This window comes from Mastacembelus armatus, chromosome 15 (assembly GCF_900324485.2).
Source record: "Mastacembelus armatus chromosome 15, fMasArm1.2, whole genome shotgun sequence".
Taxonomy (NCBI): domain Eukaryota; kingdom Metazoa; phylum Chordata; class Actinopteri; order Synbranchiformes; family Mastacembelidae; genus Mastacembelus; species Mastacembelus armatus.
The window spans coordinates 12,392,555-12,406,801 of record NC_046647.1 but is presented as its reverse complement, the minus strand read 5'-3'; the positions used below and the strand labels follow the sequence as shown (position 1 = coordinate 12,406,801).

Sequence of the window (14,247 nt, the reverse complement as noted above, 5' to 3'; positions counted from 1 at the left end):
TTTTCCACAGCACTTTAGTATTCAGACTGTTTATTGGTTCTGAGGATGTTATGACTCCAACATGCCTGGACCTATTACAGCTGGGGAATAGATCTCCACTAATATAATCAGGCCAATCATCAAGGGTCAGAGGTGATGGGGTGATTACTCAGCTCTGTTGCCATGGTGAAGCCTGTTGTTTGGTTAACTGATGGTCTCTCCTCTCTTCTCCTCTCCAGACGTCTGGAGCAGAATGGGATTAAGTCTGTTCCTCCTGGAGCCTTCTCTCTCTACAAGAAACTGCGTAGGATGTAAGTACAGCAGTACACTCACCTCAGAGCTAAATAATACAGATGGGAGCAAGGAGCTGAGAGCTGGAAAAAGAAGCGACAATTGGCAGTCTTCACATTCCACTCCTCAAGCATGAAGTATTTATTTTGTCTGTACCCGAAGAACATATTCTTGTTCTCAGACTTGGGGTGGCATGGAACGCAAACACAAGGATGCAACATGAGCATAATAACAGCTCTCATCTTTCATTGCAATGCACTGGTATTCCCCTGGTTGGTGTCGTGTCCAGTCTGTGTGTGTGTGTCGTGCCTGTGTGGGCAAAGTGTAAAGGGGACGGAGAGCGTGTTGGAATGAAGGCTGAGGCTTCGCTGTCTCTGGGAGTGAACAGTAACAGGCTGGCAGTTGAGACTGAGTGGTTTTGCACCCGTTCAGGCAGCTGTCCAGTCACCTCGCCAGCAAACACCAGTCAACCAAACCCACAGCTCCAACACCATCAAGACTGACCAACATAGCAGCAGGGAGAGGAAGGAAACGGAAGGTCAGGGAGTTTCTCTGCTCTTCCGAAAGGATTCCTCACTGTTTTATCATCCAGCTCTAGGGACAGTTACAAGTTCAGCTGAGGCCAATGCAGAGCACTTGATGAACTGATACAGCTATAAAAAAAAAAAAAAAAAAAGATTATTATGTATCAAAAGAAACCCTCTAACCCTGATCTTGAACTTACTTGAAGTGTAATATTTATTTGTACCAAATTGTTCAATTGTAATTAAAAAATCTGAACAACAACTTATTTAAGTATTTGTTGTGGCATATTGTTGTTCAATAAAATCAGACCAGTATAACTGTTATAGGGTTATCACTTAAATGAACTTGAATGAAAAGTTGCAGTTGTCTGTGTACAAAAACTGATTCAATCAAGCATACCAGGTTTTTATATTCATTTAAAGAAACTGTAATGAAAAATTGAAGTTCCAGAACACTCATTCTAATTATAATAATAATAAATATATACATTTAAAAAAAAAAAAAAAAAAGGTGTTTGCAAGGTTTTCACAAGCTGATACAAGTCAGATTTAATTGCAGCGAGAATGTGCTGCTGTCTTCCCTTCTGGTCTTCCTAACTGACATGACCTGCTACTGTTACTGCTGATGATTCTGCATCTAGCAACAACAACCCCATGTCTGTGTGTGCGGCTCTGTTGATTCAGCTGGCTACGTGCCCCCCAGCTCCGCCTGTCCTACGTCCACACTACGTGCAGACAGCATCGATACTGCATGATGAATGTGGTCACTCTCCTGGGTCAGACTTTCCAGATGTTCTCATGTACTTTTCATATTCAGTCTTCAGTTTTCACTGGCACATTATCTATTGAGAGCATGAAGTATTTCATTATAAGGCGACATTACATTGGTTAAAGTTATACTTAGGCATTGTGCGTCTGTGCAGGTATGTGTGTAATGCATCTCCTGACCTGATTGCTCTCTTCTCCCAGTAAAAGCCCACCACACACGTTCTCTTTCACCTTGTCCTAGTTTGGATGAACTATACGTGAACCACTTCTTACGACAGGGATGCAGTAACACCCCTCGGACGCCGACACATACACAAACACACCAGTGTCTGATTTTACAGACACACACCAGTGCAGATGTTGGCTCCTTTACTGCATTTTCATTTCCAGGAAACCTCAGTCCTTTGCAAGAAGACAAATGGGTACTTATTTAACTGTTACCCCCAAATGAGAAAATATCCTTCGTCTTCACCACATGATGATTTTCTTTCAAAGGTATCCAGTCGACTGGAGTTCAGTCCGCATACTCCATTAACTCCCTCTCTCTCCATCTGTCTTTCTCACTTTCTGTCCCACTGTTCCTCGTTTACTTCTGCATTTACTCACACAGACACACACATAAACACATGGACACACAAGCTTAGTGGTTATCCTGTGGGGAGACGCCTGTGGATCCTATTAACAACATCTATGTTCAGAGGCAGTCTGCTGTATTTTGCTTTGGATTTCAGCCCCACACCGCATTTTCCCATTTTTACTCACACACACACACACACACATACACACACATATATACACACATATACAGACACACACACACACACACACACACACCTTGGTACCGCATATGGCCAGTCAAAAGGCCACAAATAATGCAAGTAAATGCTTTGATTGGCTAAAAAGTGTAGTGTAGCCTGCTCCATTACATTAAATCACTTGAAGGAAAGCACTATTTAATATGAAAGAGAGCTGGAACACATCTACAAACAACTCACACTACATTTGCTTCCTACTTGCCTGCCAGTGACAAGCAGGCCTCACATGCACACCACAACCTTACGATGGTGACACCCTGTTGACAGTGGGGTCAAACCTCATACAGGAAAAGTAGTTTTTCCCTAAATCTCCACTTCCCTGACTAATTTTCTGGCCTTCTTATTCAACACAGAGACCTGAGCAACAACCAGATCTCGGAGATAGCTCCCGATGCCTTCCAGGGCCTGCGCTCGCTCAACTCCCTGTAAGTGGACCTGAGCCGTGTCCATGCATGTCTACGTGCATAAATATCTAAACTGTTGTCATTTCCCATATCTACTGAAAGTCTGTCTTATGATTTACCAGTGTGCTGTATGGAAATAAGATCACAGACCTGCCCAAGGGGGTGTTTGATGGGCTCTACTCCCTGCAGCTGCTGTAAGTGAAAGACACAGACATATACTGAATACTGGGCACCCTTTACTCCCACTTGGTAAAGGTGTCGTAACCTTCAAATAAACTTTGTGCCTGTGCATAGTTTTCTTGATGGAATGCATAATGAATGAGTGCATAAAAAACTCTGACAAGCTGCTTCCCTCCCTGTTTGCCTTCTTCCTCCATTCTTCTTTCCTGTATCTCCCCTTCTCTCAGGTTGCTGAATGCCAATAAGATTCACTGTGTTCGTGCCAATGCTTTCCAGGACCTGCAGAATCTCTCACTGCTTTCGCTGTACGACAACAAGATCCAAACGCTCGCCAAGGGCACCTTCACTTCACTACGTGCTATACAGACCCTGTGAGTCAAACACATATGAACACACACACACAAATGAGCCACTATACAACACAGGCAATGCGTACTCACAGGTTGGTGTAATGACACAGGAATGAAATCATGAGGTAAAGAGGAGAGTAAATCTGTCATCTTCGCATACAAGGACACACACACGGCTTCTGTGGTCAGATTGAGTTCAACAGCTCACACCAACACCCACTCTTTCTACCACTGCTACTCAGAAAGTATCAATTCTAAGTAAATGAATGTCTCTGATAAACAAGGCAACCCACACGCTGTTATCAATACACACCCCACACTGTGGAATCTACCGTATCTAAAACACAGTGGATTTCAACACAACACATACCAGACACCTGTTGAAGATGATGTATAGTGCTGTCTCTTGTTTCACCACACACACACATACACACACACACAATAATGCATAACTGGCAGTGCATTCAAGGGTCTTCTTGTGATAAGCTTCTTGGATAAAAATACAGTACATTCCTTCCCCCAGTCCTTGATCATCCCAACTGATTACACAAATCTGATTGCAGCACACACACTTTAAAGTGAAGTAAGGGTGGGTGTTAAATTCAATATATTAATAAGCATATTGTTCTAAATATATATCGTTTTGTGTTTGTGTGTCTGTGGCCGTTTTTTCAATCTACCTTTTCTCCTGCCCCTCTGTTCTCTAGTCATCTGGCTCAGAACCCATTTATTTGTGACTGTAATCTGAAGTGGCTGGCAGACTACCTGCGCTCCAACCCCATTGAAACCAGCGGCGCCCGCTGTGCAAGCCCTCGACGCCTTGCAAACAAACGCATTGGACAGATCAAGAGCAAGAAGTTCCGCTGCTCCGGTAGGCCTGTGTCTCAGTGTCTGTCTCCCTCCTATTTCACCCCAGGCCTCGCTATCTCTCAGACAGGCTTTGTTTTTATTCCACTTGCCTCTCTCTGCTCTACTCTTTCCACCGGGAGTGGCTTTTATCTATGCATTGTTCTGTCTGCCTCATACCACATTCAATGAGTGATCATTCCTGGCAAAAGGTTTTACTCAACCTATCATTTGCTGTGCTGGTACTCCTCAATCAATATCTCCCCAGACGAAATTGGGGTCAAGGAGAGAAGGATCGTTGGCAGTTTCTCCATTTAGCCTTCATATTACAACACTGTGAGTCTGGTTTCTCATTCAAACCGCACTGAGCTGAGGTCACCAGTCAAACCTGGTATATTGGCTAGAGTTTCTGTATGTGCCCACCATTCCTCTGCCAATCTCAGGCAAACCCTCCCTCCCACCTTCCATCTCTCCATGTTCACTCATCATTCAGGCTCAGGTTCCCTTCACTCCTCTGCACTGCACTAGCCAGGCCTCTCCATCTTTACTCCCTCCAAACTGTGCCACTACTGTGTTCATTCATTGTGTTACACTGTCTGGCACTCCGCACTACTGACGTTTCACATGTCTTTATAGTGTCATTTGTTTGGCTAGACCCAGTGAAGAAGGGAGTTCATGTGTTTTTATCTTCCTTTTCTTAACTTCTTTCTATCTTACTGTCCCCCTCTTCACCTCATGTTACTTTTCCTTAGCAGCAGACAAATATTTATTGCCTTTTCAACATCATTAGTAGTTTCTTCACATTATCATTCACAGGGAGAGACCCGGGCTTTTCTGTTTAACCGTCATATACCTTAATTCATGTGTCGTCATATATAAATTCTATATATGACAATTGAAGCATAGCAACACCACAGCTATGCGGACCAGACCTGTCTCACTGACATCCGTCCCTCTTTCTTTTCTCCATCACAGCCAAAGAGCAGTACTTCATCCCAGGTGAGTGGCTTGTAATCATCACCCTCCTCTGTCCTTTGATTATCCACCCAGAGCCATGTGGCAGCATCATTTTTTCCATTACATACTGTTCATTTCAATAAAATTGTGCCACCAGTTAAAGGATAATTTCAGTTTATTACAACTTGGGTGCATTTCCGTAGGTTTGCCAGCACTCCTTCAAGTAGTAATTGCATTTTATTTACCAAGTTAATAGCGGAGAACTGGGAAGGTAGTGATGTTGCTAAAAATAAGTCAGATGAGGTAAGAAACACAAACATTTAGATGATCACACAGGTTTTAAACAAACCCGCAGTTTAGCTAAATGTCTTTGGAAGAGAAAACAAGAGAATGGCAAAATTATGACACAAACTGCTTGTGGTTTGCATCTTTCAAAGTTTATAAACTGACATTCTAGACACTGAAATAATAGAAAAATCTATAAAAGACCAAAGTTGTAATAAATCGGAATCGTCTTTTAATGTGGGTGTTGGTTGGATGAACTTCAGAGGAAATGGTCTGCACTGACAAAAAAAAAAAAAAAAAAAAAAAAACTGAGCATTTATTGGTTAAATTGGTTGAAAATGGTTGGCTGCTATCTTCATGTATGTGAGAACAGCTAATTGGGCCCGCGAGTAAATGTACCTGTGTGTGCATTTCAATATGATATATCTGAGAACGTCTGTTTCGCCTCAGCTCTGTTTTGCTTACAGTCTGAGCAGATAGGGTGAAAAGGAAGTGGCTCTTTGCTTTGGCATGAGCACAGACAGTCACTCACCAAGAGAGGCAGAAAACTAAGGAGGGAGAGAAGGACAGAGGGGGAAGGAAAGTGTGTCCTTTCTATCAGTAAAAGAAAATAAAGCCCACCAGAGGACCCAGATTCCTATCAGCGGATGTTTCCGGACCTCTTAACAAGAGCACTTCCAAGAAAATAACTAGGAGGAGCAGTGATGTGTGTCGAAGTTTCTCTCTGTGCATGTGTGTTTGTGCTGCGGACGCCTGTGTGTTTCAGTGTCTTTGCCTGTATGAATGAGTGTGTGCACGTGTGTAAATTAATGTGTCTTTGTGTGCTAAGCTGAGATAAAGCTCTACACTGGCTTAGAGAACAAATGGGAGTATATGTAAGCACAAGGAAGATCAAAGCCAAATGTGATTAATGAGAATTTCACCCTCCCTAAATGATAACAACAAAAATCTCCTCAACACACACACACACACACACACACACACACATATAGACACACACATGCACTCAACACACAGTCACTGGCAGCACAGGAATCCCATAATACACTAATAATGAGGAACCAAGCTGCAGGGAATTATAAAAACTTCTGCAACTCCAGCAATGAGTCATTTTGTGCCACAGAAAGGGAAAGACCTCATTCGTTCCCTATGTGTTTTCTCCAGTTTTGTCTAAATCTGCTGACAGTAAAAGTGTCACCACCATGCACTTGTGACGTTAACAATGACTCAGGTTTGCGAATCTCCCCTGGTCCCTCTACATCCTCAAAGATCAAAGTGCTGTGTTGCGTTTCCTCTGCAGGAGGAAATGCCTTTTCCTGTTGTCTGGTCTAAGGAGGGAAAATTCCTAATGACCTGCATTAATGTGTCTCTCCACACCCTCCTCTGTGTCACAGCTTTAGGTAGCCAGAGAAAACCCCTTATGTGATATTCTAATAAAGTCAACAATGCGGTTTTTGGGTTAGGTTAAAATGTCACCGTATTTATTTGGACAGATGTTGGATACTCAAACCTAGAATTTTGTCCAGAATCTTTGAGGTTTTCCTGTTCATAATTCTGGTTTGGGTGCCCCATGGTGTCCCACTGACGTCATCTCCAAACCTCAGGCAGAGAGGTGCATGAATGTGAGCATGCGGAAAGGAAGAAGATGCAAAAAGGCATCCTAACAGAAAACGCGGGGCTGTTTCTTCTAAGTGGAACACACATAAGCTCTATATGCATATATACACACATAGGCACTAAGATACAATCACAGACACACACTGTTCTAAGTGGTTCCCAGTGCTGTTCCATTATTGAGCAGCCGTGATGTAACTGGCAGCATGCTTTTTGGCACGTAACATCTATTCATAGATAGAAGAGGTGCAGGAAAATGTCCCATATTCCCCTTTCTGCCTCATTCTTGTTCTTCTTCTATTAGGACTCTACCACTCAACTTTCACTTCGCTCTCATTTCTCGTTTTTACTCCCTTTTTCGCCCTCCTTTTTCCATTTCCCTCGATCTCCACCCCTCCGACTCCACCTGTCCACACTCACTTCCTGCACATTTCCACAACCTCTCTCCCACCATCCGCTTTCCTCTTGGGTGCTCTGCTTCACTGAAGCTGGCTGCCCAAATCCTCTTTGGCATCCCTATCTCAGTCTCCCCTGCTACTGTTCTTTTCACCCGACTGCTCCCACTCTATCACCTCTCTAAAATAACTCACCCTTGTCCCTGTGCATCCATCTCCTTGCCCTCACACATTCATCTCTTTCCTATGAATGGTAGAAGAGCTGCAGGATGTTTTTAGGGTGCCTAAGGTTAAAGATTAGTTAAGGAAGCTGCCTTCTTAGGTCAGAACAGGACAACCAGTTGAATACAGATGAGGTGGGAACAGATGCGTGACTAAAAACCAGGTACTTGTATTATAGGGACAGAGAGAAGGCTGATGTCATTTTTTGTTATAAGAATATAGAGTATGTGTTTGAATTTTCTCTTGGTCAGGTACGGAGGACACCCGTCTGAATAATGCCTGTAACAGTGATCCAGTGTGTCCTCCCAAATGCCGCTGTGAATCCAATGTCGTCGACTGCTCCAACCTGAAGCTCACCAAGATCCCTGAGCACATCCCTGCATCCACCACTGAACTGTAAGGAATAAGGGGAAAAAAGTCTATTGTGAGAGATAGCGTGAGCAGAGTCAGCAAATTCCAAATGTCACTAAATATTTAAAAACTATAAATATGAATTTGTTTGTATGATGAAACTTTTTCTCTGTAGCCGCCTTAATAACAATGAGATCACCACTATGGAGGCAACTGGAGTTTTTAAGAACCTTTCCCAGCTGAAGAAAATGTAGGTGAAGCTTTAATTTTACTTTTTATCTTTAGGTATCTTAATAGGTGTACATTGGATTCTCTGACATGCCTTCATTTCCCACAGTAACCTCAGCAACAATAAGATCACAGAGATTGAGGATGGAGCATTTGAAGGTGCATCATCTGTGATTGAACTCCACCTCACAGCCAATCAGATCGACACTGTTCGAAGCGGGATGTTCCGTGGGCTTGAGGGACTGCGTATGCTGTAAGTCACGTAAAAACAAATGTAATGCTGGGTAATAATTCAGACTCTCAGGGTTAAGTATTTTATTTCTTTCCCCACTAGGATGCTGAGGAACAACAAGATCAGTTGTGTCCACAACGACAGTTTCACAGGCCTGCACAATGTCCGTCTGCTGTCTCTGTACGACAACCAGCTGACCACAATCACTCCCGGAGCCTTCGACACTCTGCAGACCCTCTCCACCCTGTGAGACCCTGGCATACACACATGCCTGCCTATCTTCATCGGAGCATTCAAAGCTTCAGTACTCTTATAACCTCTCTTACTCTCGCTTTCTCCCAGTAACCTCCTGGCCAACTCTTTCAACTGTGACTGCCGGCTGGCCTGGCTCGGCGATTGGCTGAGGAGTAGGAAGATTGTGACAGGAAACCCTCGCTGTCAGCGTCCTGCCTTCCTGAAGGAGATCCCTCTGCAGGATGTGGCTTTGCCTGACTTCCGCTGTGAGGAAGGTAGGTGATACCAAGACACACAACTGCAAAGCATTAGTACACATTCTTAGTAATCTTGTCCTTATTCAGACTGTATCTGAAATTGTTTTGCAACTTCTTCACTTCAAACATCTTCACTGTGGGTGAAAGTAACCTGTCTGACTCTGACTGATGAATAAGAGCTGCTTAAAGTGTCTGAGATCATCTTAAATAATCACTGCTATTGTGTGACTCTTTTGCTTGCTGAATAGATTGATGCTCAGCAGTTCCTAAGCTGCTGGTCGATGGCAGGCTGAGTGGAGCTATTGAGCTGTTTGCCTTATTGACCAGTCAGCCTATTTGCACCTGAATGAATGTTAGACTTGTCTTCAGGCCTCAGGCAGCTTCCATTCTTTGCTCTTTCTGGTCGATATTACATTAGTGAGCCCTCCTCCTTCCCCCACCTTGCTTTCTCTGTCCCATTTTACTTTTCATTTTTCACTTCCTCTTCTTTCAACTGTCTTAATGCCTCACCATCAGTTTGGAGGATGCTGCTGTTTGTGCACTGTTTTTGCCTTAAGGTTTATTCTGTCTTTCTACATGTCTGCCAGAGATGACAGCCCTTCGTTTGGCTGTTCTCCATATGTTTCCTATCCTCCTCTCTATCATCTGACTCGCCTCTATCTTCTCTTCTGTTCCCAGGCCAAGAAGAATCAAGCTGTGTGCCCAGACCCCAGTGTCCCAGTGAATGTACATGCCTGGAGACTGTGGTGCGCTGCAGTAACAAGCATCTCCATACGCTTCCTAGAGGCATCCCCAGAAATGTGACTGAACTGTGAGTTCCTTTGCATTAATTACACTAATTGCATTTATATCTTATCAGTTTGAATTCCAGGTATTATTGCTTTTTTTTGATCTGGCTTTGAAGAAGGCAGGACTGCAAAGGAAACCAAATGAGACCATATATAAAAGTAGAGAGGAGCTATGAAAGAGATAAGAGTTAGTGGAAGCACTGGAGGCAAAGAAAGCAGATCTCATCATTTGCAGAAGAGGAAAGGAGTCAATAAACCCTGCAGTTGTTCTCTCAGACATTCTTCTTTTGTGTTCCCTGCAGCCCTTGGGGTTAGCACTGATGTCACTCTCACACTCGGAGCCAAGGATCAGACTGTGTGTATGTGTTTGTGTGTGTATGTGCATATTTGTGTGAGGGCCAAAAGCCTGTCCACAGGAGTGTAGGGGAGCAAGAGGACATTTTAATGAGCAGTTTTCAATGGAAAGGGGAGGGAATGGAATGGGTCTGGAACTTTCCAATACTCCTTCAAGTGGTCCAGACTAACACACACACATACACACACCGATGCGCGCGCGCACACACACACACACACACACACACACACTGTGCAAACCTTAAGGCCTGTCATTGTCCCAGCAGGTGTGACCAGGTGTGCCCCTTAGTTCTAGGCTTTCATCTAGTCCTCTGGAGAGTCTGCTACTCCATCATTATCCCAAGTGTCCTCTGCACCATCATTACCTATCATTACCTCTGAATGCAAGCCCCCCTAAACTAACCAGCACCCACCCCACTGCTCTTCCCACCCTGCATACAGTGAACAACAATAGAGAAGAAATCTCAGGGGGACCAGGCCTAAATCACTCATTTATCAAGGTGGCAGTTCTCTGGTAGCACATTGTGTTGGCAGTCAGCAGGGTATTTTGCATCCCTGCAGGCATGATGTCAACCACAGTGATGTGTACATACATCATAATGTTAACACACACATGCATAAATACACACAAGTGTTTGTTTATCAGCCACTATAGAACTGGGTTACTGGATCACATTCAGAAACTGATGATGAACAGGAAACAAAAATGTTAATGAATCTAATATGTTTCCCCATTTTGTTGCTTTTTTCCTTCATTTTGTCTTTTTCCTTTTTACCTTCTACATTTAAATTGAATATTCAGTATTTTTACATTGAATTCATTTAGATCTCTGTACAACACATCCTTTGGCTTTATTGTCATCTGCATGGCTCACAAATAACAAAAATATCACCTAATACTTCACTAATTCCTAGTGTACACTACTACTACTATTCATAGTGTATTTCCTGTTATATAGATTTGTAAAACTATTGTAGGTCACACATCCTATCTTGGACTGTATGGATCGTTTTATGTTTACAGACTCATTACTGAACTGTCTCTGCCTCTTGTGCCTCAGGTATCTGGATGGAAACCAGTTCAGCATTGTGCCAAAGGAGCTGTCTACCTTCAAATACCTACAGCTGGTGTAAGTTCTTGCCTGTCTGCTCTCTCTGTGTCACTGTGCAGGTCAAAATAATGAATTTATGCCTTTTTAATTTTCTTTTCAGAGACCTGAGCAACAACAAGATCAACTCTCTGACCAACTCGTCTTTTGCTAACATGAGCCAGCTCACAACTCTGTAAGTCAGACCAAAGAGCTACTGTTTCTTTCTTTTGCAGACAGTAAGAATAGAAACAGTGTTTTATATAAATACTTATGTTATTATTTTTACACTGCAGAATCCTGAGCTACAACTCCTTACGTTGTATCCCAAAAATGGCCTTCAGTGGACTGCACTCTCTCCGACTGCTGTGAGTTTCTGTCTGTCTGTCTCTCTGTCTGTCTGTCTGTCTCTCTGTCTCTCTGTCTGTCTGTCTGTCTGTCTGTCTGTCTGTCTGTCTGTCTGTCTGTCTGTCTGTCTGTCTGTCTGCCTGTCTGCCTGTCTGCCTGTCTGCCTGTCTGCCTGCCTGCCTGCATGTCTGTCTGTCTGTCTGCCTGTCTGCCTGTCTGCCTGTCTGCCTGTCTGCCTGTCTGTCTGTCGGTCTGTCGGTCTGTCGGTCTGTCGGTCTGTCGGTCTGTCGGTCTGTCGGTCTGTCGGTCTGTCTGTCTGTCTGTCTGTCTGTCTGTCTGTCTGCCTGTCTGCCTGTCTGCCTGTCTGCCTGTCTGTCTGTCTGTCTGTCTGTCTGTCTACTATTTTTACTACTAATGTTGTGTTTTTTGGTTTTTTTTTTGTCAGATCATTTCAAACATTGCTCAAAACTTCATTGGATTGAAGTTATTTTGAAAGAAAAGTTCTAAAACCAGCAGTGTGTTATTGAGAGAGATATTTTTGCAGCTTGCACTGACTAAAAAGAGACAGTGCAGCAGATGCTGAGAATCTTTGATTGACTCCAGAGGACTGAAACAGAGTCTAAACAGTTATGACAGCTTATGAATCTGAGCACACAAACACACGCACAACCTCCAACCTATTTCTTTCAGTTTAACTGGCAACCACGGGGGCAGCAACGGTGCTTCTTCCAGCTCTTAGTCTTACACCTAGTCTTCAGGCATCTGCCCAGGCTACCAGTTAACCTCTAAATGCCCCAAGCTCATCACTGCTTCACCAGCAGGGCCAAGCATGTGCCCCCACAACCCACTGTACAAAATCACTCTGACACTGATTACCGGAGAATGTTTGCCCTGCTAACCGTAATGGTTTTGACGCTGCCTCTGGGCTTTTATGAAGTTATAAAGTCTTTGACTGTGCATTCTCAGTAACCATGGGCTCCCTGTAGATGCAATGGCCTGCTAAATAACTAAGATGTAGAATTTAAATGTGTCAGACAGATAGATGACGAAACCAAACCGATCTTTGGATCAGCATCCAAACATCCAGCAGCTGGACGCCTCCTACTTTAACTCGAATGTACAGTTTAGTTCTGTGAGAGAGAAACAGGCCGAGCCGTACTCCTTATAAGATTATGTATGCGTGTGTGTGTGTGTGTGTGTGTGTGTGTGTGTGTGTGTGTGTGTGTGTGCGTGTGTGTGCGTGCGTGCGCACGCGTGCGTGCGTGCGCGCGTGCAGTGGTGCCTATATGCATAGGCTAAATGTTTGTCATCTACTGGCTTGGTGCCTGTTAGTATGCGTGTGGGAGAAGACTTATCAGCCTTGCATGTGTGTTTATAGCAGGCACACTTTTTACTACTGACAACAAAGCTTCAACAAAGCCTCTTTTTACAACGGGCTTGGACTAAAGCCCTGATCATTACGAGACACAGCGTAAGAACGCTTTTACGTGGAGTGAGAGCAAAGCTCAGTCATCATTAGCTGATGCCGCTTCGCTAGCTCAGGCGGGTTACTTTGATCTCTAATGAAGCTGCATTGGTTATTCCTGCTCTCACTCACTCACGCCACCTTTACTTCCAAAAATATTCCCTGTTCAAAAGTGCTAGACGCCATGTGAGGCCCTCCCCCATTCAGGCTCAGAACTGTATACAAGCTCACACACAGACTGTCTGGACTACCTTATTGTCTAAGTCAAGGAGGAGTCCAAATGAAGCCAAAAAAAAACTTTGATGTCTTTACTGCTGGTGTGATCAATCATAAGCCTCCCATTAAATGTCAATTGGTGCAATGGCTGTGGGGGGGGAGGTGCAACAATGAGCTCCATTTAATAGTTTTGACTTTAAAGACTCCACAGTAGGTTCAAAGTTCAAAGTAGGAAGCTTCATAGAAACCACAGTGAGATGCCAAAGCTGGCTATGAGAGGGGGAACGCTCATGCACACTCACAAAGCCTTTATAAAGCTGCACCTTTGGCTTTACAGAGCAGTAAAGAGGAGAAGAATCATTAACGCGCAGGGGTTCAAACAAACCAGCGGTCTGAGCCTGGCATGGATGTGGTGTGGTTTGGTATCAGCGTGCATATGTATGTGTGTGTGTATGACTGTTGCAGTTTGAGCTGAGAATTAATAAGCTGCTAATTGGCCTGCTGGGTATTAGGCGTGAGGTGAGTGAGCTGAGACAGCGCCAGGGCGTGGCTCGCCAGGGTTTGAGAAAAGAAAGAAAAGTGATATGAAAGAATCAACAGAAACCTGCACCATGTGAAGTGAAAACTTATTTTCAAACCGCTGTTGGACACAGTGCTGTGTGAAAATGCCAGTACTAAATGATGCCCAACACTCAGCTCAGAACACTGAGAGAATCACTTGACGTTATTAAACGGTTGCAGGTGAATAGGTGGGTGAAATTTTTCAGTTCAGAAGTTCATTTGGGCGGCACAAAACTTTTAGTCATACACCATCATGTTCCCTGCTCGAAAACATCAAAGGCAACTCCACTCCACTCCAGAAGTGTGCCATGGTAGAGATAATATGTAAGATGGAGAAATGTAATGATACGCAGCTGAAGAAAAGCAAAATAAAAAGACACAGACAGAGGCAATGTTAGTAGAAAAGCAGATCAGGTTTCTTTCTGGAGACTTCCTGGCTCCTCTCTCCCATGAAATCTCTGCCTGGCTGGCACACCGCTGCTGGCTTCAGCCTCC

The 14,247-nt window shown here is 43.9% G+C and overlaps 1 protein-coding gene across 2 annotated transcripts in view; it reads left to right on the top strand.

Moving 5' to 3' along the window:
* Positions 1-14,247, top strand: part of slit1a (slit homolog 1a (Drosophila)) — an 81,690-nt gene that overhangs the window by 57,483 nt on the left and 9,960 nt on the right. The window contains exons 10-24 of one of the 2 annotated variants that reach the window (XM_026309160.1): positions 219-290; positions 2,731-2,802; positions 2,904-2,975; positions 3,189-3,332; positions 4,019-4,182; positions 5,133-5,156; positions 7,882-8,026; positions 8,157-8,231; positions 8,319-8,462; positions 8,544-8,687; positions 8,784-8,950; positions 9,611-9,743; positions 11,136-11,204; positions 11,287-11,358; positions 11,459-11,530. In XM_026309160.1, coding sequence (XP_026164945.1) covers positions 219-290; positions 2,731-2,802; positions 2,904-2,975; positions 3,189-3,332; positions 4,019-4,182; positions 5,133-5,156; positions 7,882-8,026; positions 8,157-8,231; positions 8,319-8,462; positions 8,544-8,687; positions 8,784-8,950; positions 9,611-9,743; positions 11,136-11,204; positions 11,287-11,358; positions 11,459-11,530 — 1,569 coding nt within the window. The remainder of the gene's footprint in view (positions 1-218; positions 291-2,730; positions 2,803-2,903; positions 2,976-3,188; positions 3,333-4,018; positions 4,183-5,132; positions 5,157-7,881; positions 8,027-8,156; positions 8,232-8,318; positions 8,463-8,543; positions 8,688-8,783; positions 8,951-9,610; positions 9,744-11,135; positions 11,205-11,286; positions 11,359-11,458; positions 11,531-14,247) is intronic. The other variant, XM_026309161.1, reaches the window with a different exon arrangement.